Genomic DNA, 19,934 nt, shown 5'->3' with positions numbered 1-19,934 from the left:
ACCATGGCTGATCTTAAATAAGGGACCAAGGCTGCTCACAGTACTCCAGATATGGTCTTACCAGCACCCAGTACAGTTGCAGTAAAATTTCCCTACTCTTATACTCAAATCCCTTAAAAATGAGGGCCAACATAAGCTCCTGCCACTCCTCATGCTTACTTTCATGGCCTTTCCTCAAAACCTTGATTCTCCAATGTATTATCTCAGCCAGCTTTTAATGTACGTAAGGATTCCCACAGCTCTTTGCGGCAAGGAGTTCCAAAGAATCTTAACCCACTGAGAGAAGAAATTTCTCCCCATATCAGTCTTAAGCTGGCACCCCTTTAATCTAAGATTATGATGAGATCTCACCAGCACCCTGTACAATTGCAGTAAGGCTTCCCTACTCTTATACTCCAATCCCTTGAAATAAGAGCCAACATAAGCTCTGTAGTTCTGCCACATCTTTGTTGTGAATGGTGGTGGACAATTAACAACTCACTGGAAGAAGTGTCTCCACAAATATCCCCATCCTCGATGATAAGGGAGCTCAGCACATAATGTAAAGAATAAGGATGAAGCATTTACAGCAATCTTCAGTAGGAAGTGCTGAGTGGGTGATACATCGTGGCCTCCTCCAGCTGCTTCCAGATTCACAGTGACCAGAATTCAGCCAATTCAATTCAGTCCTCGCGATATAAATAAAGGCTGAAGATACTAAATGCTGTAAAATGTTACTGGGCCTGATAATATTCTTGCAATAGTACTGAAGGCACGTCCTCCAAAAGGAACTGCATACCTAGCTAATCTGTTCGAGTAGAGTTTGAACACTGGCATCTGCTCGATGATACAGAAATGTGCTCAGGTATGTGATGTATACAAAAGCTAGGGCAAAACCAACAAAAATTGCCCCATCAGTTTATTCTTTATATCAGTAAAGTGATGGAAGAGGTTGTCAACAGTACCATCAAGTGGCATTTCCTTAGCAATAACTTGCTTACAGTCAGTTTGGGATCCACCAGGGCTGCTCAGCTCCTGACAGTGTAACAACCATGGTTCAAAGGTAGACAAAAGAACTGAATTCCAGAAGTGAGGTGAGAGTGACTGCCCTTGACATCAAGGTTACATTTGTCTGTGTGTGGCATCGAGAAGGCCTAGCAAAACTGCAATCAACAGGAATAGAAGGAATCATCTCTACTGGTTGGAGTCATATCTGGCACAAAGAAGATGGTGCTGGTGGTTGGAGGAGGTCAATCATGTCAGCTCCAAGAAATCTCTGCAGGAGTTCCACAGGACCAGCAATCCTCAGCTGCTTCATCAAAGAACTTTCCTCCACAGTAAGGTCAGAATGTGGATGTTTGCCTACATTTGCACAAACTTCAACACCATTTAAAACTGCGCAGAAAATGAAACAGTCTATGTTCGAACACAGTATCTGTACTTGGGATGACAAGTGTCAAGTAACATTTGCACTACACAAATGCCAGACAATAAACATCTCCAGCAAGATAAACTAACCATCACAACTTAATGTTCAATGACATTACCATCACCGAATCCCCTACTATCGACACCCTGGGGTTACCGGAAACTGAACTGAATAATCCAAATATATACTATAACTAAAGATCAGGTTAGAAGCTAGAAATCCATCACCTAATTCTCTAAAGCTTGTCCACCATCAAAAAAGAACAAATCAAGAGTTGATGGATTATGATCCATTTGTCTGAATGAGTGCAGGTTCAGTAACCATGAAGACGCTTACTCCTATTAGACAAAGTAGCTTACTTGACTGGTACTCATTTATAAACATTCACTCTCTCCACCCCTAATGCACAGTAGCAGCAGGGTGTACCATCTGTAAAATGCACAGCAGAAATTCACCACGGCTGCTTAGATAGTACATTCCAAACCCATGACCACTAGAAGGATATGGGCAGCAGATATATCGGAATGCCATTACATGCAAGTTCACCTCCAAGCTACTCACCATCCTGTCTTGGAAATATATCACTGTTTCTTCACTGTCACTGAATCAAAATCCTGGACCTAACAACATTGTGGGTACACCTACACCAAATGGTCTGCAGCAGTTCAAAAAGAGAACTTGCCATGACCTTTTCAAGGGAAAAGGCAATGAATACTTGCTCAACAGCAAACCCCACATCACCTGAGTGAATAAAAAAAAGTCCAACATACTTTCATTCGGCCTCTCGTATTCAGTAACCTAGAGACAATCCAAGCCACTGATACATGTATACTTTTATGCAACATGCCCTGTTCATTTGTCACATTTGTGATTCCCTGACCTACACTAGCTCCAGCTTGAGCAATGCTGGATTGCAAATGTCTTTTCCCCGTTTTGACTTCTCTCTATTACTCTTCCCTACTTTTGTAATTGCCTTCAGTCCAACAATCCTCGAAGTTGTCTGAATTCATTTAACTCATTTTGGCCTCGAGGATCCCTGATTTTAATTCCCCTATTAATAGCGATCGTGGTTTAAATTGCCCAGATTGTAAGTCCTTGAATTCCCTCCCTCAACCTGATTTCTTTTCTTAATGCATTAAGATATCTATCTTTTCTTAGGATTTTGGGTATCCCCCTAATACTTTATGGGACTTAGGATCTAATTTGCTTTATTTTGTACCTATAAAGAATTTGGGAATATTTTATTATGTTAAAAGTACTCTTTAGTGATAGTTTTGTGGTTTTTTTTGTAAGTCTGTAGTAGTTACAGAGATAGATTTAAGGCACTAAATGTGATAAACCTGGAATCTTCTACATTGGCAATGCTAATCACATATTCATTGCATATAGATGTCAGGCATTAACTGCAATAGTTAGGTTAGGAGGTGAATTTTTGTTATATATATATCTCTGCATACTTTTATCAGCATTTATTTGTAAATAAAAAATAATGGTCCAGTCTAGTCTTTAGTTACTTGGCTTTCTGGAATGTAACAGCTACACAATGCAGTTATCTACCAAGTCATCTGTGGACAGCAGCTATTATACTTTTGAAATCACTCAACAGTCATCAAGCAATTTGTACTGTGATTTACAGGGACAAATGTTGCTCTAAAATGAAATCGTAGTGTGACAGGTCCAGACATCAGTGCTTCCTGAATTGAGCACTAAGTCATAGTAAAATTTCACTCAGCAAACAGTAACTTCAAGCACTTTGTGTCATTAAAAGTAATTGAGGGGAAAAAAAAATCTGCGATGGTTCAAACATAAATGTGGAAGTCAGATAATTTGTGCATTATGAGTATTCAACATCTTGGCCAATTCTGGAAAATACAGTATACTCGATAGGGCGTCAAAATAAAATACAAATTCTCATAATTTGCTATACTATCAGGTAACTCTCAGTGTCATACACATGTTTTTTGAGAGACGTTCCTAGAATCTGCCCTCACCTGATGAGTAGGTACTGTATACAAAACATATAGGCTACTTTCATTACAATTATCTTATATCATCACCTACAGATGTTGTCTCAACAATTTAGAAACGTCTCAAAAGTGAAGTAAATTGTAGCTTCCCTGATTGTAGGTTTGGGGGCTTTAGTGAAAGTATTTTTCTTATATTCATTTTAAAAACATCAGGAAAAGCGATTTCCAACATCATATCAACCGAATGCAAAAAAGCTTCAAGTTATTCTTGTAATGAAAGAAAGTGGCAACATCCAGGGACATATTTGTGACAGTGGAACCAAATTGTACAACCCCACTTCTCGTTCAGAACTGCCAGCTGGATAGGCCATCTCTCAGATAAATATCAAGGGAATAGGAAAAAGTGCTCATTTCCTACAGTTTAGTTCCTTTTGGAATTAATTGACTATTCCTTACCTTCTTGATAAATTATTGTTGTATAATGTTGCATTTTACTTTAAATCTCTTGGTATGAGCTGAAGGCAAATTGATTGTGGAAAGTCATTATACTTACTGTGTAGGTAGTCAAGCAAGCTCCCATTTTTCATTAATTCAGTAATAATGTAAATTGGTTCTTCTACAGTGCAGACAGCATACAGCTGGATAAGCTTGGGATGTCGCAGTTTCTTCATTATTTGCGCCTCTCTCAGAAAGTCTTCTTTAGCCATCGTACCTCAAGATAGACACAGAAAAGAAATTTAAGCATGCATCCTTATCCAATTACATTACGATAAAAGCCAATGGAGTGATTATAATTCATCTATTTAATGGACTTTTAGCATTAATTTTATGCAGCCCATAGGCATCAGCTTGGTCTGGTGTTCACACCCTCAATATTGAGTCAAAATGCTATGGGTTCAAGTCCCGTTCAAGAACTTGACCCCAGAATCTAGGCTAACACAATGTTCAGTACTGAGGTATTGCTCATGCTGTCTGAATGTATACGGCACAAGCAAGCTCACTCACAACACTGCTAGGTCTCACATGGTAGAGAAAAACCACTTCCTGGTCTAACTAGAGGAGTCTCTTGCAGTTAACAAGATACTGTTTATTGAATATTAGCAACTAGCCACAGATTACTTCAATAAAACAAACACTGTTACAGAAACCTGTTACAGAGTAGGTCTAGACGTTAGGTCTCTCTTTTGAAAAGTAATTTGTGCTACCCACAAGATTACATGACATCAGCATGGTGGGTAGTGCTTCAGGCATTCCCCCTCAGTTATTAACCCTTTCAGACCAATATTCAACAGTATACAGAGAATAACAGGAACTGCAGATGCTGGAGAATTCGAGATAGCAAGGTGTGGACTGGATGAACACAGCAGGCCAAGCCGCATCTTAAGAGCAGGAAAGCTGACGTTTCAGGCCTAGATTCTTTTTTCAGCTTTCCTGCTTTGTAGATTCAACAGTATACAATCAGTTAACTCTAGAGGGTAACCTCTGGATCAGAACAATACATGCATTCTGCGCTTTCTTTCATTTGCCCTTCTCCAAAATATTGAAGGCAAACCCAGAAATATAATTATGGGCTGACACAGTCTATGTTGGCTCTCTGAAATAATATTTTACAGAGGTTTACTCCCAGACCCATTTCACACAGCCATGCCAATATTTTTCACTTGACATGTTTATCCAATTCATTCTTGAAAGCTATGATTGCTCCTGACATACTCTCAGGAAGCCCACTTGCATCCTAAAAAATTATTTCCTTATAGCGTCCTTAGCTCTTTTGTCAATCACTTTAAAGCTGGTCATCTTGTTCTCAATTCAGTTACCAATTGGAATGGTTTGTGTCTGTCTTTCTTCTCCATCTCATTGTTGAAGACTCATACAGCACAGAAACACATCCTTCAGTCCAACCAGTCTGTGTTGACCATAATTCCAAACAAAACTAGACTCACCTGCCTGCACTTGGCCCATATCTGTCCAAACATTTCTTATTCATGCACTTATCCAAATGCCTTTTAAATGTTATACTATACCCACATCCTTCTCTTCCTCTGGAAGTTCATTCCACACACAAAACAATCTCTAAGTGAAAAAATTGCCTCTCATGTCTTTTTAAAATCTTTCTCCTCTCACCTTAAAAAATATGCCCCCTTGTTTTGAAATCCTTACCTCAGGGAAAAGACACCTGTCATTCACCTTATCTATACCCCTCATGATTTTATAAATAACTACAAGGTCACCTCTCAACCGCCTATGCTCAATCCCAGCCTATCCAGCCTTCATTTATATCTCAAACCCTCCATTCCCAGCAATGTTCTGGTAAATATTTTCTGAATCCTCTCCAGCTTAATAATATCCTTCCTGTAATAGGGGAAACAGAAATGAACACAGTACTGAACACTTTTAGCAAATAGTCTTCCAAACTTTTCACAAAGGGGAACAATTTCAACTTTTCCAATCGATCCACATAACCAAATTCTCTCAACCCTGGAACATTCTCACGCATCTTTCCTACACCTTTTCATGATAAAATATGGCCAGGTGTAAATTGGTAAGGTGCCTGTTTCCCAAACAGCGCATGTACAAAGATGCAGTCAAAAAGAAATTCACTTACTTAACGCCGTCACTTTTCTTTCCTCATGAACAGGGGAACAAACAACTTATCTGTCTTGTACCTGTCACTTTTGACAGCTGGTTTTCTTGTTTTTTCATTCCCTTTCTTCCTGAAAACTAATGCTTGTGCCTGGAATAAACTGATTTGTCCCAAGGACATGAAATCTGAATATCTATTGGTCATCTAGGATAATGTGATCCATGGTCTTGCTGGTCACTGTAGCTTGGGATTAATTAAGAGGATATAGATATGTCACCTTCCTATACCGGGATGATCAAAATGTATATGCAATGCATCAACTACAGCCTAACAAAATCAAAGATGACTTACTATTCATTTTGTTATGATCTCAGCTGACGTTAGTCAGACCCCAGATTGAAATCTGGCTTGATAGATCATATTTAGTTTTGTCTTGGTTTTATAAAGTGGTCTCTCGCTGAAACATATGCAATATTGCAAATTTTGCTTTAATTATAAAATAGAAACTTATCCACAAAAGAAATTATGATAAAACAGATTAAACTAAACTACATAAAACACAAATTCAAAGATTTCTGAACACAGTAAATGTATAATCTCATAATCTCAATGTACATATTTATGAATTGAACAGAAAAAACAGCTTTCATATAATACCCAAAACAAATTCAAATGTACCTAAAAGCACATCTTGTATTGCACATCACACAGTACAGCATGTTATAACTGACAGAATCCATGTATCTAACATCTTGATATGTTTAACTGTGACTTTAACTTCTAGATTGGAAATGCTGTTAGGTGCTTCCTGAAGCTGTTATATACCTGAGCTTAAACAGAAACTCAGGTTTAAGTAACCTCTTCAGGGTTTTAAATCAATGCTTTTGGTTTGGGACTACCATGAACTTTTTCTGGAAAGTAATCTCATTTCACTACATCCCTTCTCAAGAGCTGGTCTACACAGTTAACTTCAACTACGTTGTAGGAGAGATATGATAGCACTGGACAGGGTACAGAAGAGATTTATCAGGATATTGCCTGGACTGGAGGGCTTCAGATATGGAGACAGATTGGACAGACTGGTGTTGTTTTCCTTAGAGCAGAGGAGATTGAGAGGAGACATGACTGAGATGTATAAAATTATGAGATACATACATATAGGACAAACAGGAAGAAATATTTCCCCTTGATGGTGGGATCACTTATGAGGGGGCATAGATTTAAGATAAGAAGCTGAACATTTAAAGGAGATGTGAGGAAAAATGGTTTCAGCCAGAGGTTGGAGGGAATCACCAACTCACTGCTTATTAAAGATGGTCGAGGCTGAAACTATCATCATGTTTAAGAAATATTTAGATGTGTACTTACGATGCCAAAGTGTACAAGGCTATGAGTCAAGTGCTGAAAAATGGGATTTGAATAGTTAGATAACAAAGTGTGAAGCTGGATGAACACAGCAGGCCAAGCAGCATCTCAGGAGCACAAAAGCTGACGTTTCGAGCCTAGACCCTTCATCAGAGATCAGGGTCCAGGACCGAAACGTCAGCTTTTGTGCTCCTGAGATGCTGCTTGGCCTGCTGTGTTCATCCAGCTTCACACTTTGTTATCTTGGATTCTCCAGCATCTGCAGTTCCCATTATCACTGGTACAATTTGAATAGTTAGATGTTTGTTTTTGACTGGCATTGATGCAACAGAACCTTCATGCTGTAGATCCATATGACTCGTAGGACTTCACAGTACTGCTCACAACTCAAACTAAAACGAATTCTCTCTCTCTGAGCTATAGATGATTAGTGTAAGTTTAAAAGAAACTCTCTTGACCTTCCAAACTGGAGCTTAATAGTCTTCTTTGGTTTTAAAATCTGACCACAAAAAGCCATTGATTCTAAAACTAGGCCTCAAAAGCAGTTTCAAAAGAAATGATCATGCTACATAAATACTTGTGAGTTAATTATTAACTAGAGACACATTGAAGGCCCACTAACACAGAATCCAAAAGCCTAACTTGTAATAAATGATATAAAAATGTATATAAATCATACAGCTTACATCACAATTTGCATATAAGCACTGAGATAACAGCAAGAAAAGGTCACCCATTAAGAATTTATTGTTGAGTTGAGTGGAATCCAATAGCTTGTCCTCACAAATAAGTTCACTGAACTTAAATGAAGTCAGGCCTAAGTATAACAGGTTAAGGAGAAGAAGGTAGCAGTGGGGAAAACAGTTAGGAAATGATAAGAATCCTTAGGAAATCACCGGTGAGGCACAAAAAGAACACTGATGCCCAACTTGCTGTCAAAAAATCCTCACTTAAATAAATACATTTTTTTCAGGAGTCCAAGCACAATCTACTGCATATGCCTTTTTAAAGGTTTCTGTTAATGGTTGCTTTTGGATAATTGGGAACAAACATGCCTTTCACAGCCAGGGAGCCATTCATTCCCAAACAAAATGGCTTTGGGTGTTACCTACGTCAAAATAATCAGACTTGGATTGTGATAATCAAACTGGCATGCCCATATTGAACTTGGCTGGAAGTTGACAATGGACAAGCTTCAGGTAGACACATTGCAAATAAAGCATTACTTTGCAATTTTGATCTCTCTATTGCTCTATTCCTGGTAGAAAGTAGGGGTATAGATCAAAATTGGGATCCTCTAGTCAAAATGAAGAAATGGGTTTGCTTTCTAAATTAAATTGTGTCATCGATTTTTAAAGAGCGAATTTCCTCACCTGTGCATCAAGAACATTCTACTTCTTTATTTAGTTTAAAATCTGACCATTTAAGATGTATTTCCTTTTCTGCTCCTGTTTGTAGATGTATTCATTTTCACAGTTCGGAACTAAACAACGTAAGTCACCCATCTGCCCATATTGCTCACCTACTTTTTGAAATTTTAGAATCTACAGAACTTTTCATACCCTCCCAATTTATTACCTCACATTATATAAAGGTGTGAAGTGATTCATTTTGGACAGTCAAATCTGAATGCAGAATACAGGGCTAATGGCAAGATTCTCGGCAGTGTGGAGGAACAGAGGGATCTTGGGGTCCATATCCATAGATCCCTTAAAGTTGGTACCCAAGTTGATAGGGTTGTTCAGAAGGCATATGTTGTGTCAGCTTTCAATGGCAGGGGAATTGAGTTTAAGAACAGTGAGGTTATTCTGCGGCTCCATAAAACTCTGGTTTGACCACACTTAGAATACTGTGTTCAGTTCTGGTCACCTCACTATAGGAAAGATGTGGACGTTTTAGAGAGGGTACAGAGGAGACTTACCAGGATGCTGCCTGGACTGGAGGGCAGATCTTATGAGGAAAGGTTGAGGGAGCTAGGGCTTTTTTCATTGGAGTGAAGAAGGATGAGAGGTGACTTGATAGAGGTGTACAAGAAGATGAGAGGCATAGATAGAGTGAATAGTCAGAGACTTTTTGCCAGGGTGGAAATTAATATTATGAGGGGGCATAATTTTAAGGTGATTGGAGGAAGGTATAGGAGAGATGTCAGAGGTAGGTTCTTCACATGGAGAGTGGTGGGTGTGTGGAATGCACTGCCAGCAGTGGTAGTGGAGTCAGATATTTTAGAGACTTTTAAGTGACTCTTGGATAGGCACATGGAGGATAGTAAAATGTAGGGTATGCAGGGTAGATTGATCTTAGTAGGATAATAGGTCGGCACAACATCGTGGGCCAAAGGGCCTGAACTGTGCTGTACTGTTCTATGTTCTATATATTTCCAAGATCTCAATTTTTTTAAACTTTTGATGTCTAACCTTCAAACATTTTAACAGCTGTATTCCAAGTGCCATCTAAAATCCCAATAAATCCCAATCTTCACGAAGTATTTTCTCGGTCTTTTCACATCTGTACGCATCTATTACATGTTTTTATCTTTTCCTTACTATTTTCTCACTTAACTAGCCCTCCACTTAATTTCAACTCATGAGTAACAGTTTTTTATTTTTATTAATCTTAGGCACTGCATTGTCCAAAGGCCAGATAAACGATCTTACCAGTTTTCAGGGTTTTTATTGCAACTTGAGTTCTGTCATTCCAAACTCCTTGCCATACTTCTCCAAATGTTCCAGCACCCAATTTCTTTATCAGTTTCAGAGAGTCACGTGCAATTTCCCAATGATCCACAGTGTTGTAGGATAACCCAACAGTAACTGGAGTTTCCAGCTAATGATTTAAAACAAAGAGTTAAACATCTTGCATGTTTCAATATTGCATACAGAGTCAACAAATAGAATCTACAAGACTATGCATAAATTTAATTGAAGATTAATATCAAATCTACAAGAAACAAATGTTTCAACTGCATCATGAAGAATGTAAAAATATCCAATTTCAAAAACAACAATTTACAGTACAGGATGAAAGAAGAATTGATTGGTTAGCAGGTTGACTCTGATAGCCTGAGATATTGTTTGGTAGAAACCAAGATGGAAATACGTGCTTTCTGTGCGTAGGTGCAATTCAAACTAAGTGGGTTACTTGAGCATATTTCTTTTGTCTGCAAAGCAATAATCCTTACAAATGTTTCCAGATCTCTTCTAGCATGATTAAAAGAGCCACGTTATGAGGTTGAGTAATTATCTCAAATTGATTGCTTGCATAGCAATTAGCACACTCAAAATTATAGGTCATGTTCTGTCCAATCACAGATATTAGCTTTGGAGTTTTGCAAATACAGACAGATTTACCATGGTCACAAGGTCACGGAATTATACAACACAGAAACAGACCGTTTGGTCCAACTCATCCATGCTGACCAGATACCCTAAATTAATCTAGTCCCATTTACCAGCATTTGGCCCATATCCCTCGCAACCCTTCCTATTCATTTAATTATCCAGATGCTTTTAAATGTTGCTATTGTAAAAGCCTCCTCCACTTCCTCTGGCAGCTCATTCCATACATGCACCACCCTCTGCATGAAAAAAAGTTGCCCCTTAGGTCCCTTTTAAATCTTTCTCCTTTCATTTTAAAACTATGCTTTCCAGTTTTGGACTCATCTACCCTGGGAAAAATATCTGGGCTATTCATCCTATCCATGCCCCTCAAAATGTTGTAAATCCCTTAGCCTCCAAGCTCCAGGGAAAATGGCCCCAGCCTATTCAGCCTCTCCCAAAAGCTCAAAGCCTCCAACTCTGGCAACATTCTTGTAAATTTCTGAACCCTTTCAGGTTTCACAACATCCTTCTTATAGCAGAGAGACCAGAATTGAATGCAGTATTCTAAAAACGGTCTAACCAGTGTCCTATACAGCCAGAGCATGACATCTCACCTCCTATATTCAATGCACTGACCAATAAAGGCAAGCGTACCAAATGCCTTCTTCAGTACCCTGTCTACCTGGGACTCTACATTCAAGGAACTATGAATGTGGATCCCAAGGTGTCTGAATTCAGTAACACTCCCAGGACTCTACCATTAAGTGTATAAGTCCTGCCCTGATTTGCCTTTCCAAAATGCATCACCTCACATTTATCTAAGTTGAACTCCATCTGCCGCTCATCGGTTCATCTGGTCAAGGTCCTATTGAACTCTGAGATAATCCTCTTTGCTGTCCAATACACCACCAATTTTGGTGTCATCTTCAAACTTACTAACCATTCATCCAATGCCGAAAAGAAGTGGATCCAGCACCAATCCTTGTGGCACACCACTGGTCACATGCCTCCAGTCCAAAAAACAATCCTCCACCACCACCCTCTGTCTCCTACCTTAAGCCTACCTTCATGTGATCTAACCTTGTTAACCAGTCTGCCATGTGGAACCTTGTTGAACACCTTGCTGAAGTCCATATAGACACATCCACTACACTGCCATCAGCAACCTTCTTTGTTACTTCTTCAAAAAAAAATTCAATCAAGTCTGTGAGACAAGATTGCCCACGCACAAAGCCATGTTGAATATTCCTAATCAGTCTTTGCCTTTCCAAATATATGTAAACCCTATCCCTCAGAATCCCACCGCATCCCTCCCCAACACCCCCAAAACATACTATCACTGATGTCAGGCTCAGTCTATACTTCCCTGGCTTTTCCTTACCACCTTTCTTAAATAATGGCACCAGATTAACCAACGTCCAGTCTTCCAGCACTTCACCTGTGGATATTGATGATACAAGTATCTCAGCACGGGGCCTAGCGTTCTCTTCCTTAGCTTCCCACTGGGTTCTAGGGCACACCTGATCAAGTCCCAAGGATTTATCCACCTTAATGCTTTTTACAATGTTCAGCACCTCCTCTTCTGTAATATGGACACTTTTTAAGTTATTTTCCCAAGTTCTCCAGCTTCCATATCCTTCTGCAGTAAAAATACTGACATGAAATATCCATTTAGTGTCTGAGCCATTCCCTCTGGCTCTACACATAGCCAGCCTTGTTGTGCTTTAAGGGGTCCTATTCTCTCCCTAATTAGACTTTTATCCTTAACATATTTGTAGAATCTCTTTGGATTCTTCTTAATCATACATGCCAAAGGTATCTCATGTGCCCTTTTTGCCCTCCTAAGTGTACTCCTATTGCCGTGATACTCCTTTAGGGACTCACTTGATCCTAGCCATCTGTACCTGACATTGGCCTCTTTCTTTTTCTCGACCAGAGCATTAATTTGTCTAGTCATCCAGCATTCTCTACATCTACCATTTATTCATTCATGGGATGAGGGTGTCGTTGGCTGGGCAGCGTTTATTGCCCATCCCTAATTTCCCAGAGGGCAGTTAAGAGTCAACCACACTGCTATGGGCCTAGAGTCACATGTTGGCCAGACCAGGTGACAATGGCAGTTTCCTTCCCTAAAGGATATTAGTGAACCAGATGGTTTTTTCTGACAATCGACAATGGATTCACAGTCAACATTAGATTGTGAATTCCAGGCAGTTATTGAATTCAAATTCCACCATCTGCCATGAATGGATTTGAACCCAGGTGCCCACATTATCTGGGTTTCTGGATTAACAGTACAGCGATAATACCACTAGGCCATCCGCACCCCTGCCCCTGATAGCCTAGCCTTTTGCACTAACAGGAACATACTGTCTCTGAACATTTGTTATCTCATTTTTAAAGACCTCCCAATCTTCAACCTTCCAAATAGCCACTCCCAATCAACTTTTGTAAGTCCTTGCCGATTACCATCGAAATTGGCCTTTCTCCAATTTAGAACTTTAACTTTTAGGTCAGGTCTATTTTTTTCCGTAACTATTTGAAAACTAATAGAATTATGATCACTGGCCTCAAAGTACTCCCTTACTGATGCCTGAGTCAGGTGCTCTGCCTTATTTTCCGAGAGAAGGTCCAGTTTTGTTCTCGCTCCAGTAGGTACATCCACATATTGAATAAGAAAATGTTCGTATATACACTTTACAAATTCCTTTCCATTTAAGCCCTTAACACTGGATGTTCCATTCTATTTTTGGAAATTTAAAATCCTGCTACCATTACAACCCTATTACTCTTACAGATATCTGAGATCTCCTTACTCATTTGCTTCTCAATTTCCCAATGACTAGTGGCGGGGGGGGGGGGGGGGGGTGCTGTAGAACAATCCCAGTGAAGTGATCATCCCTTTCCTATTTCTCAGTTCCATCCACATAATTTCACTGGATATCATTTCAAACTTTTCATTATTGTGTTTGTTCTGCAAACCAACAAACAGAATAAGCTCTTTGGGAGAATACTTTGTTTATTCGAATGGCTTTAAGTAGTCTTTACAATTCAGTAACTATTCTACTAATCACTGTTTCCAGAAAACAATCTCTTAGTCCTGTTTTCTGTGGGCAAACATTTTATTGAAAAATCAATGAGTAAAGGACTTGATAAAGTAAAATAAAGTCTTTTGATCAAAGTAAACATTTGCTTCACCTTCCGGCATGGAGCTCTAAGTTGCGTGCACAAGCCATCTTGATTTTGCAAATAGTGGTTGACAAGCTCTGTCAATGTTAGAAAGGTTGCTCTTTTTGTGATAAAAAATCCGCCTTCATCCAACCGCCTGATTTTATAATGTTTCACAATGTCTTCATCACGAACTGTAACATATGAAATAAATACAGCGCTCAAAACACAATTCGGTCAAAGCAGTAACAATATTAATAGTTAGTGATTGCTTGGGGAACAGCAAAGTGAAAGGCCTAGCATGGAACCTAAGCCAGAGTTCAATTGTCTTGGTCAGCTTGATTGAACAAAGCCATTATGAATCGCATGCATCAGTTAACAACGAACCAACCAACACAGAAGTTAACAAAAAAAAATTGCAAGAGAGATGATGGATGTGCTTGTGAGATAAATATATGCTTTTAGTAAGACTCCGCACTACCCTCATCAAACTAATCCACTTTGGACTTTGTGCTTGACTTTAAATTGGGTAGATTAAAACTGGTTCTACAGCATTCTTAAACCTTACAAAATAAGGACAGCTAATTTAAGGTGAATTTTTACTTGGATTCTTGGACACTGAATGAGTGTTTGATGTTATTTTTCACCTAATAAATGATTTGTCCCTCATTCCAATGTAATAGCTGAAGTATAACCACAGCAACATTAATTCTTAGCATATTCTCTGTATTGGTGGTGTGAATTCACCAACATACCGTTTAAAGGAACATGCACTTCCTTTTGGAGGTGATGCACTTGCTTCTGTGCTGTAAATGAGGCACAATGCAAAGATCCAAAGGTTTTTGTACAGTCCTTATGGAGAAGAAGGACCTCCTACCACCCTAATTTCCCAACACCTGGTGCTTCTTTCTTTCCCTATCTGATGATATTTTCCCCATATGCACATTTTCAAAATATTACACATCAGCAGGCGAAGTACAACTGTGAACCATTTCCTCTCTTGCAAACACCAGTTCAAAAATCAACACAACATTTTACAATAGAGTGACAATGGGAACTGCAGATGCTGGAGAATCCAAGATAATAAAATGTGAGGCTGGATGAACACAGCAGGCCCAGCAGCATCTCAGGAGCACAAAAGCTGACGTGGATGAAGGGTCTAGGCCCGAAACGTCAGCTTTTGTGCTCCTGAGATGCTGCTGGGCCTGCTGTGTTCATCCAGCCTCACATTTTATTATTTTACAATAGAGAGTTAGTTAAAGGAAGCTATGCTGGATGAATTACAGATCACAAGTTAGCTGCAGCAAGGACAGCAGGGAAAGATGGCCCATGAACTAGCACTCTTGCAGATCAATTCTCCAACAGATGTCACAAATGAACAATTCATGTTCATCTGCCATGCACCAGCAATTGCTTGCTGCATTGATCAGTCGGAGAGTTTCAGATGAAGGGGTTTGCCTTCAATTGGTATCAGGTCTTCACATGATACAGTCAGCAAGGAAGCACATTCTCATTTCTATGCATAGGACACTGCAATATAGACATTATGATGAAAATTCTGTAATCTTCAGTGGAAAGTGACACTGATGCTATTCAGGTTGTGGATTCTAGCACCTCATACAACACAATATGCTTGAGGGAACTCATGGAAAAAGACTTGAACATCATCAAGTCATTCTTATGTATGATTCTTACAAAGGAAAGTGAGAACGTCGAGGTGCAGCCCTCTGTTAGTGCAGTGACATCACTGGTTAGTAACACTCTGTCCATTCATTTGGCTTATTTCACCCAGCAGCCTTCAACCAGAAATCTGTCCCAGTACAGAAATCAATTACCCTAACAAAAACCAAGACGCTAATGTCTGCAGCCGGACCCTCTCATAAGAAATTTTTTAGAAGCCATGTAACAATGGCTATCTCAATTCTCCTCACTGGCTTCCATTTCACACACAATGGATAGCACCATACTGGAAAATAGGATAGGTCAAAGTGGACTTAAGACAGCCGTTAAAGAATTGTAGTGTGGTGGTGCCATCTGGTATTTGTGCAACTTCACTACAATTAGAAAGACAACTGTTTGGGAGAACTCTTTTTGGATAAACGGTGTTGGCATAGCTTAAAAGGATACGGTATAACTCCAATCAGTAGAGAGTTTGTCCCAATATCAGTTTTTTTCTCGGGCTCCTTGGCACCAAACTCAATCCAATGTGGCCTTGAAGTTAAAAGCTGTCTTTCTCACCTCACCTTTGGAGTTCAACTTTTTTGAACCCAGGATGTGATGAATAGTCCTGGCAAAACCCAAACTGAGCAATACTGATCAGGTTACTGCGAAGCAAGAACTGTTGGTGGCACTGCTGTTGATCGAGTATAGATGAATGGGACTGGGTTGGCTGGGTTGGATTTTACACTTTTTGTGTACAGGACACACCTGAGCAATTTTTCACCATGTCAGGTAGATGCCGAAAATGTGGCTACACTAGAACAGCTTGGTTATGTATGTGGCAAGTTCTGAAACACACGCCTTCAATATTACCGTCTCTCAATTCACATTACTAAGGCAGGCTCTTATATTTATTTTATACTATTGTTATTTGTGGCCTCTTGCTGTCTTCAAGTTCACTGCAACACGCACCAATGCTACCCCAGTGACTAGATTTCAAAGGTCTTCCATCGGCCCAACTATATAAAACATATTTTGAGACCTTGAAAGGCACTAAATTAATGCAAATTATTTAGTTATATTGTAACTATAACATTTGTGATTTCTTTCTGTTTTGTCTTGCGTCGAGAATGCCCACAAAAGATAAAGGTTCTGTGCAATGTTCACCCGATGTCAATCCTGAAATTATGATCCTTTGATAAAACCATCTGCTTTGTTTTATTGGATACATTAGGCAATACTTCTGAAGGACATAAAGGAGGTGAGACTTTAAGGTTAGCACTGTCTATGTTTATAGATGAGTTGTTGCAAATAAAACCATGGCCTATCAACAGTTGTTCTTATAGTGTCAGATGTTGAAAAGAAACATATAATACAGACATAAGAAAAGTAAGAATCGTTTCATAAGTGTGATTAGTGTTCAAGTGAACAAAACCACTGTGTCTTACGCAAAGGAAATGTATTTCCCCATCATTTATTTTTGTTCTCCAAGCTATCACTGTGAATATTGTTACTTCGTCATTTCATTGCTATCCATTTTCTGGCTTACTTTCTCCACATAGCAAAAACATTATATATTACCACATTACTTGTATATTTGAAAAGAATCACAATATCATCAACAATGCATTTATATGTATGGATAATTCATGTCTAATGCATTTGGGAACTGTGTACAAGGCAGACAAATGTGCACATAGAAGGACATATTTATGATGTTGCCTTTCATGCTACACATAAATGATCTAAGCTTGATTTAATAGGAATGCAATATTGAAGTTTGTGGATGATATCAAACTCAGCAGCATTGTAAATAGTGAGTTCAATAGCTGCAGACTTCAGGGGGACATAAACAGAATAAACATGTGAAATGGGCAGATGCAAAATAAATACAACTTAATGTAAATAAGTGTGGTGATGTATTTTTGAAGAAACAATCTTGAGAAACAGCTTCATAGAGCTAGTACATTTTCTTGGAATGGAAGGCAATAAATGAATGCGAATTATTTATCAAGATGTCAAACAGATTGTGGTTGCTTTCTACTGTGATGTGTGTCAAGCATCCATAGGGATAGAGGAATAGAGTTACAAGTTCACCATAAAGCTATAATCCTCGTATGAAGTTTCTGCTCTGTCTCATTGGAATCAGTAGGGAAATATCCCAGTGACAGGGATGCATGTTCACAAATTCTTCGAAGTGACAGGAATTCTCTGTATAATTCTACTCACTAGGTTAGGAGAAAGTTAAGCTCTTGGTGAGGCCTTTGGAGCAAAATTACTAAAATAACAGCAGGGATGAGGAAGTTCATCTCTCTAGAGAGACTGAAAACACTGTGTTTGTTTCCTGAGTCCAGATAAAGTTAAGAGAACATCAAATAGATGTAGAGGTATTCAAAAGAATCAAGGCTTTTCATAAAGCAGGCAAAGGGATTTTGTTTCTTCTGGCGAATGAGAGCGTAATAATAGATCATAACTGTAAATTTAAAGGCGTCAGCACTAGAAGATACATGAAGAGGAATTTCTACACTCAGATATTTGTAATACTCTGAAACACGTTACCTGAAAGTGAGGTGGAATCAGACCCCATAGGAAATTTGAAAAAGCCAGCAGATATTTATTTAAGAAGGACTATTTTACAGGGTTAGGACTGACACCTATGTGTGTGTGTGGCAAAATTGGAGAGCACTTTCAAAAAGCTGGTGTAGGAAGGTTAGGTTGCATGTTCCCTTCTGGCTGGGAGATTCTATGAAATTTTCCCTTTGCCAATATTAATGACTCTCCATATAAAATAAATCTCTCAAAAATATCCAAATAAATAAAATGCTGAAATTTTGAAGTATGCCAGAAACTAGTTTTGAAAGAGAGGGTTAAGCATTTTTAGCAGGCACATCTTTGCTCGAACAGTAAAATAATGCAGAGCTTTGATATTATACACAAATACAACATTCCATACTACGTTGTGAGACCTTACTAAATATAAGCAATGCAGTGGAATTTCAGATTCATGTGACGAACATAATGAATTTCAAACATTCACTTCCCACATGACCCATGAGGAAAACATTTGTGGGCCAAGTGGGTAGTAGAAAGGAGACCTTGTGGCACAGTGGGTAGGATTTTTACCTCTGAGCCAAAGGCTTTGAGTTTGAGCCCCAATCCAGGAATAGATGGCCAAGTGATATATTTTCATAATGCAGGCAAACAGATTGAATATCAATCTGGAATTCCTTCCAACAAATGCCACATGGTAAGAGAAGGAGAGATTCCTGGTCAGCCATGTAATGGAAAGAAAATTGGAGTCTCTTCCATCACTGTTCATAGCTCCAGATTACAACAGGCATTTACAACTCAGCCTGACTTACGACTCCGACTGACTTGGGGGGTTGGTTCATTTGGCTGGACAGCTACCATAGATCAGATTAGTGCTAAAGACACAGGGTTTCAGGGATCCCTGCTCCAGATGGGTGAGATTTCAGATCTTGCTTGCTTATTCTATCCATGGAAGAGCTATAGGTTGGATCTGCCTTTGGACAGTGAACTGAACTTAAAAATAAGACAATAAAACAAGAGCAGAATAAAAATATCACGGAGTATTTATGAGAAAGGACCAACTAATCATTGTATCTTCTTAAAATCTGTGCCTAATATCATCTAGCAACCAAACTCAGTCAGCGAACTACTAAATACAAAAAAAAGTCGAATCCTCTTCGTCATTCATTTGGACAAATAGCATAGCACTAAAATCTCAATAGAAATGATAATTCCAGGAAAACAGGCACACAGCGACTACTGAAGTGTCACTGAACCTAAATCTTGCTTCAGTAACCAGTATGAGCCAGTTGAAAAACACAGGTATCTACCTAACTAACTGCAACAGAAACCCATCTGGTTGTGGGTCTTCTGATTGGATATCTTGAACATGAAATCCTGCTTTGGCCTTCCAAGTATGTTGAATCATTTCAGCGTATCAATCAGCGTGTGTGAAAAAGCTAAAGAGCAGAAACAGCAGGCAACAGACAGTGTTAAGCAAATCCTCCCAGTCGCGAACCATTTCAACTCCCCCTCCCATTTCTTAGATGACATGTCCATCCTGGGCCTCCTGCAGTACCACAACGAAGCCAACCGAAGGTTGTAGGAACAGCAACTCATATTCCGCTTGGGAACCTTGCAGCCCAAAGGTATCAATGTGGATTTCACAAGCTTCAAAATCTGTCCTGCCCCCACTGCATCCCAAAACCAGCTCAGTTCATCCCCGCCTCCCTGACCTGTTCTTCCTCTCACCTATCCTCTCCTCCCACCTCAAGCCGCACCTCCATTTCCTATCCCACCCCCTTAACCTGTCTGTCTTCCCCAGACTGACCTAGCCCCTCCCTTCCTCCCCACCTATACTCACCTCTACTGGGTCCATCTCTGCCCCTTTAACTTGCCTGTCTCCCCCCATCTATCTTCTCCTCTATCCATCTTTG

General features: G+C 39.3%; 1 protein-coding gene across 1 annotated transcript in view; it reads right to left on the bottom strand.

The window, feature by feature from the left end:
* Nucleotides 1–19,934, bottom strand: part of frk (fyn-related Src family tyrosine kinase) — a 101,735-nt gene that overhangs the window by 13,196 nt on the left and 68,605 nt on the right. Inside the window, exons 3-5 of the mRNA XM_048531475.2 lie at nt 13,840–14,003; nt 9,979–10,147; nt 3,929–4,087 (exon numbers count right to left, since the gene is read on the bottom strand). Coding sequence (XP_048387432.1) covers nt 3,929–4,087; nt 9,979–10,147; nt 13,840–14,003 — 492 coding nt within the window. The remainder of the gene's footprint in view (nt 1–3,928; nt 4,088–9,978; nt 10,148–13,839; nt 14,004–19,934) is intronic.

The sequence above is a fragment of the Stegostoma tigrinum genome, chromosome 4, assembly GCF_030684315.1.
Source record: "Stegostoma tigrinum isolate sSteTig4 chromosome 4, sSteTig4.hap1, whole genome shotgun sequence".
Taxonomy (NCBI): Eukaryota; Metazoa; Chordata; class Chondrichthyes; order Orectolobiformes; family Stegostomatidae; genus Stegostoma; species Stegostoma tigrinum.
Note: the sequence above shows the minus strand (reverse complement) of the source record. Positions and strands in the feature narration are given on the sequence as shown.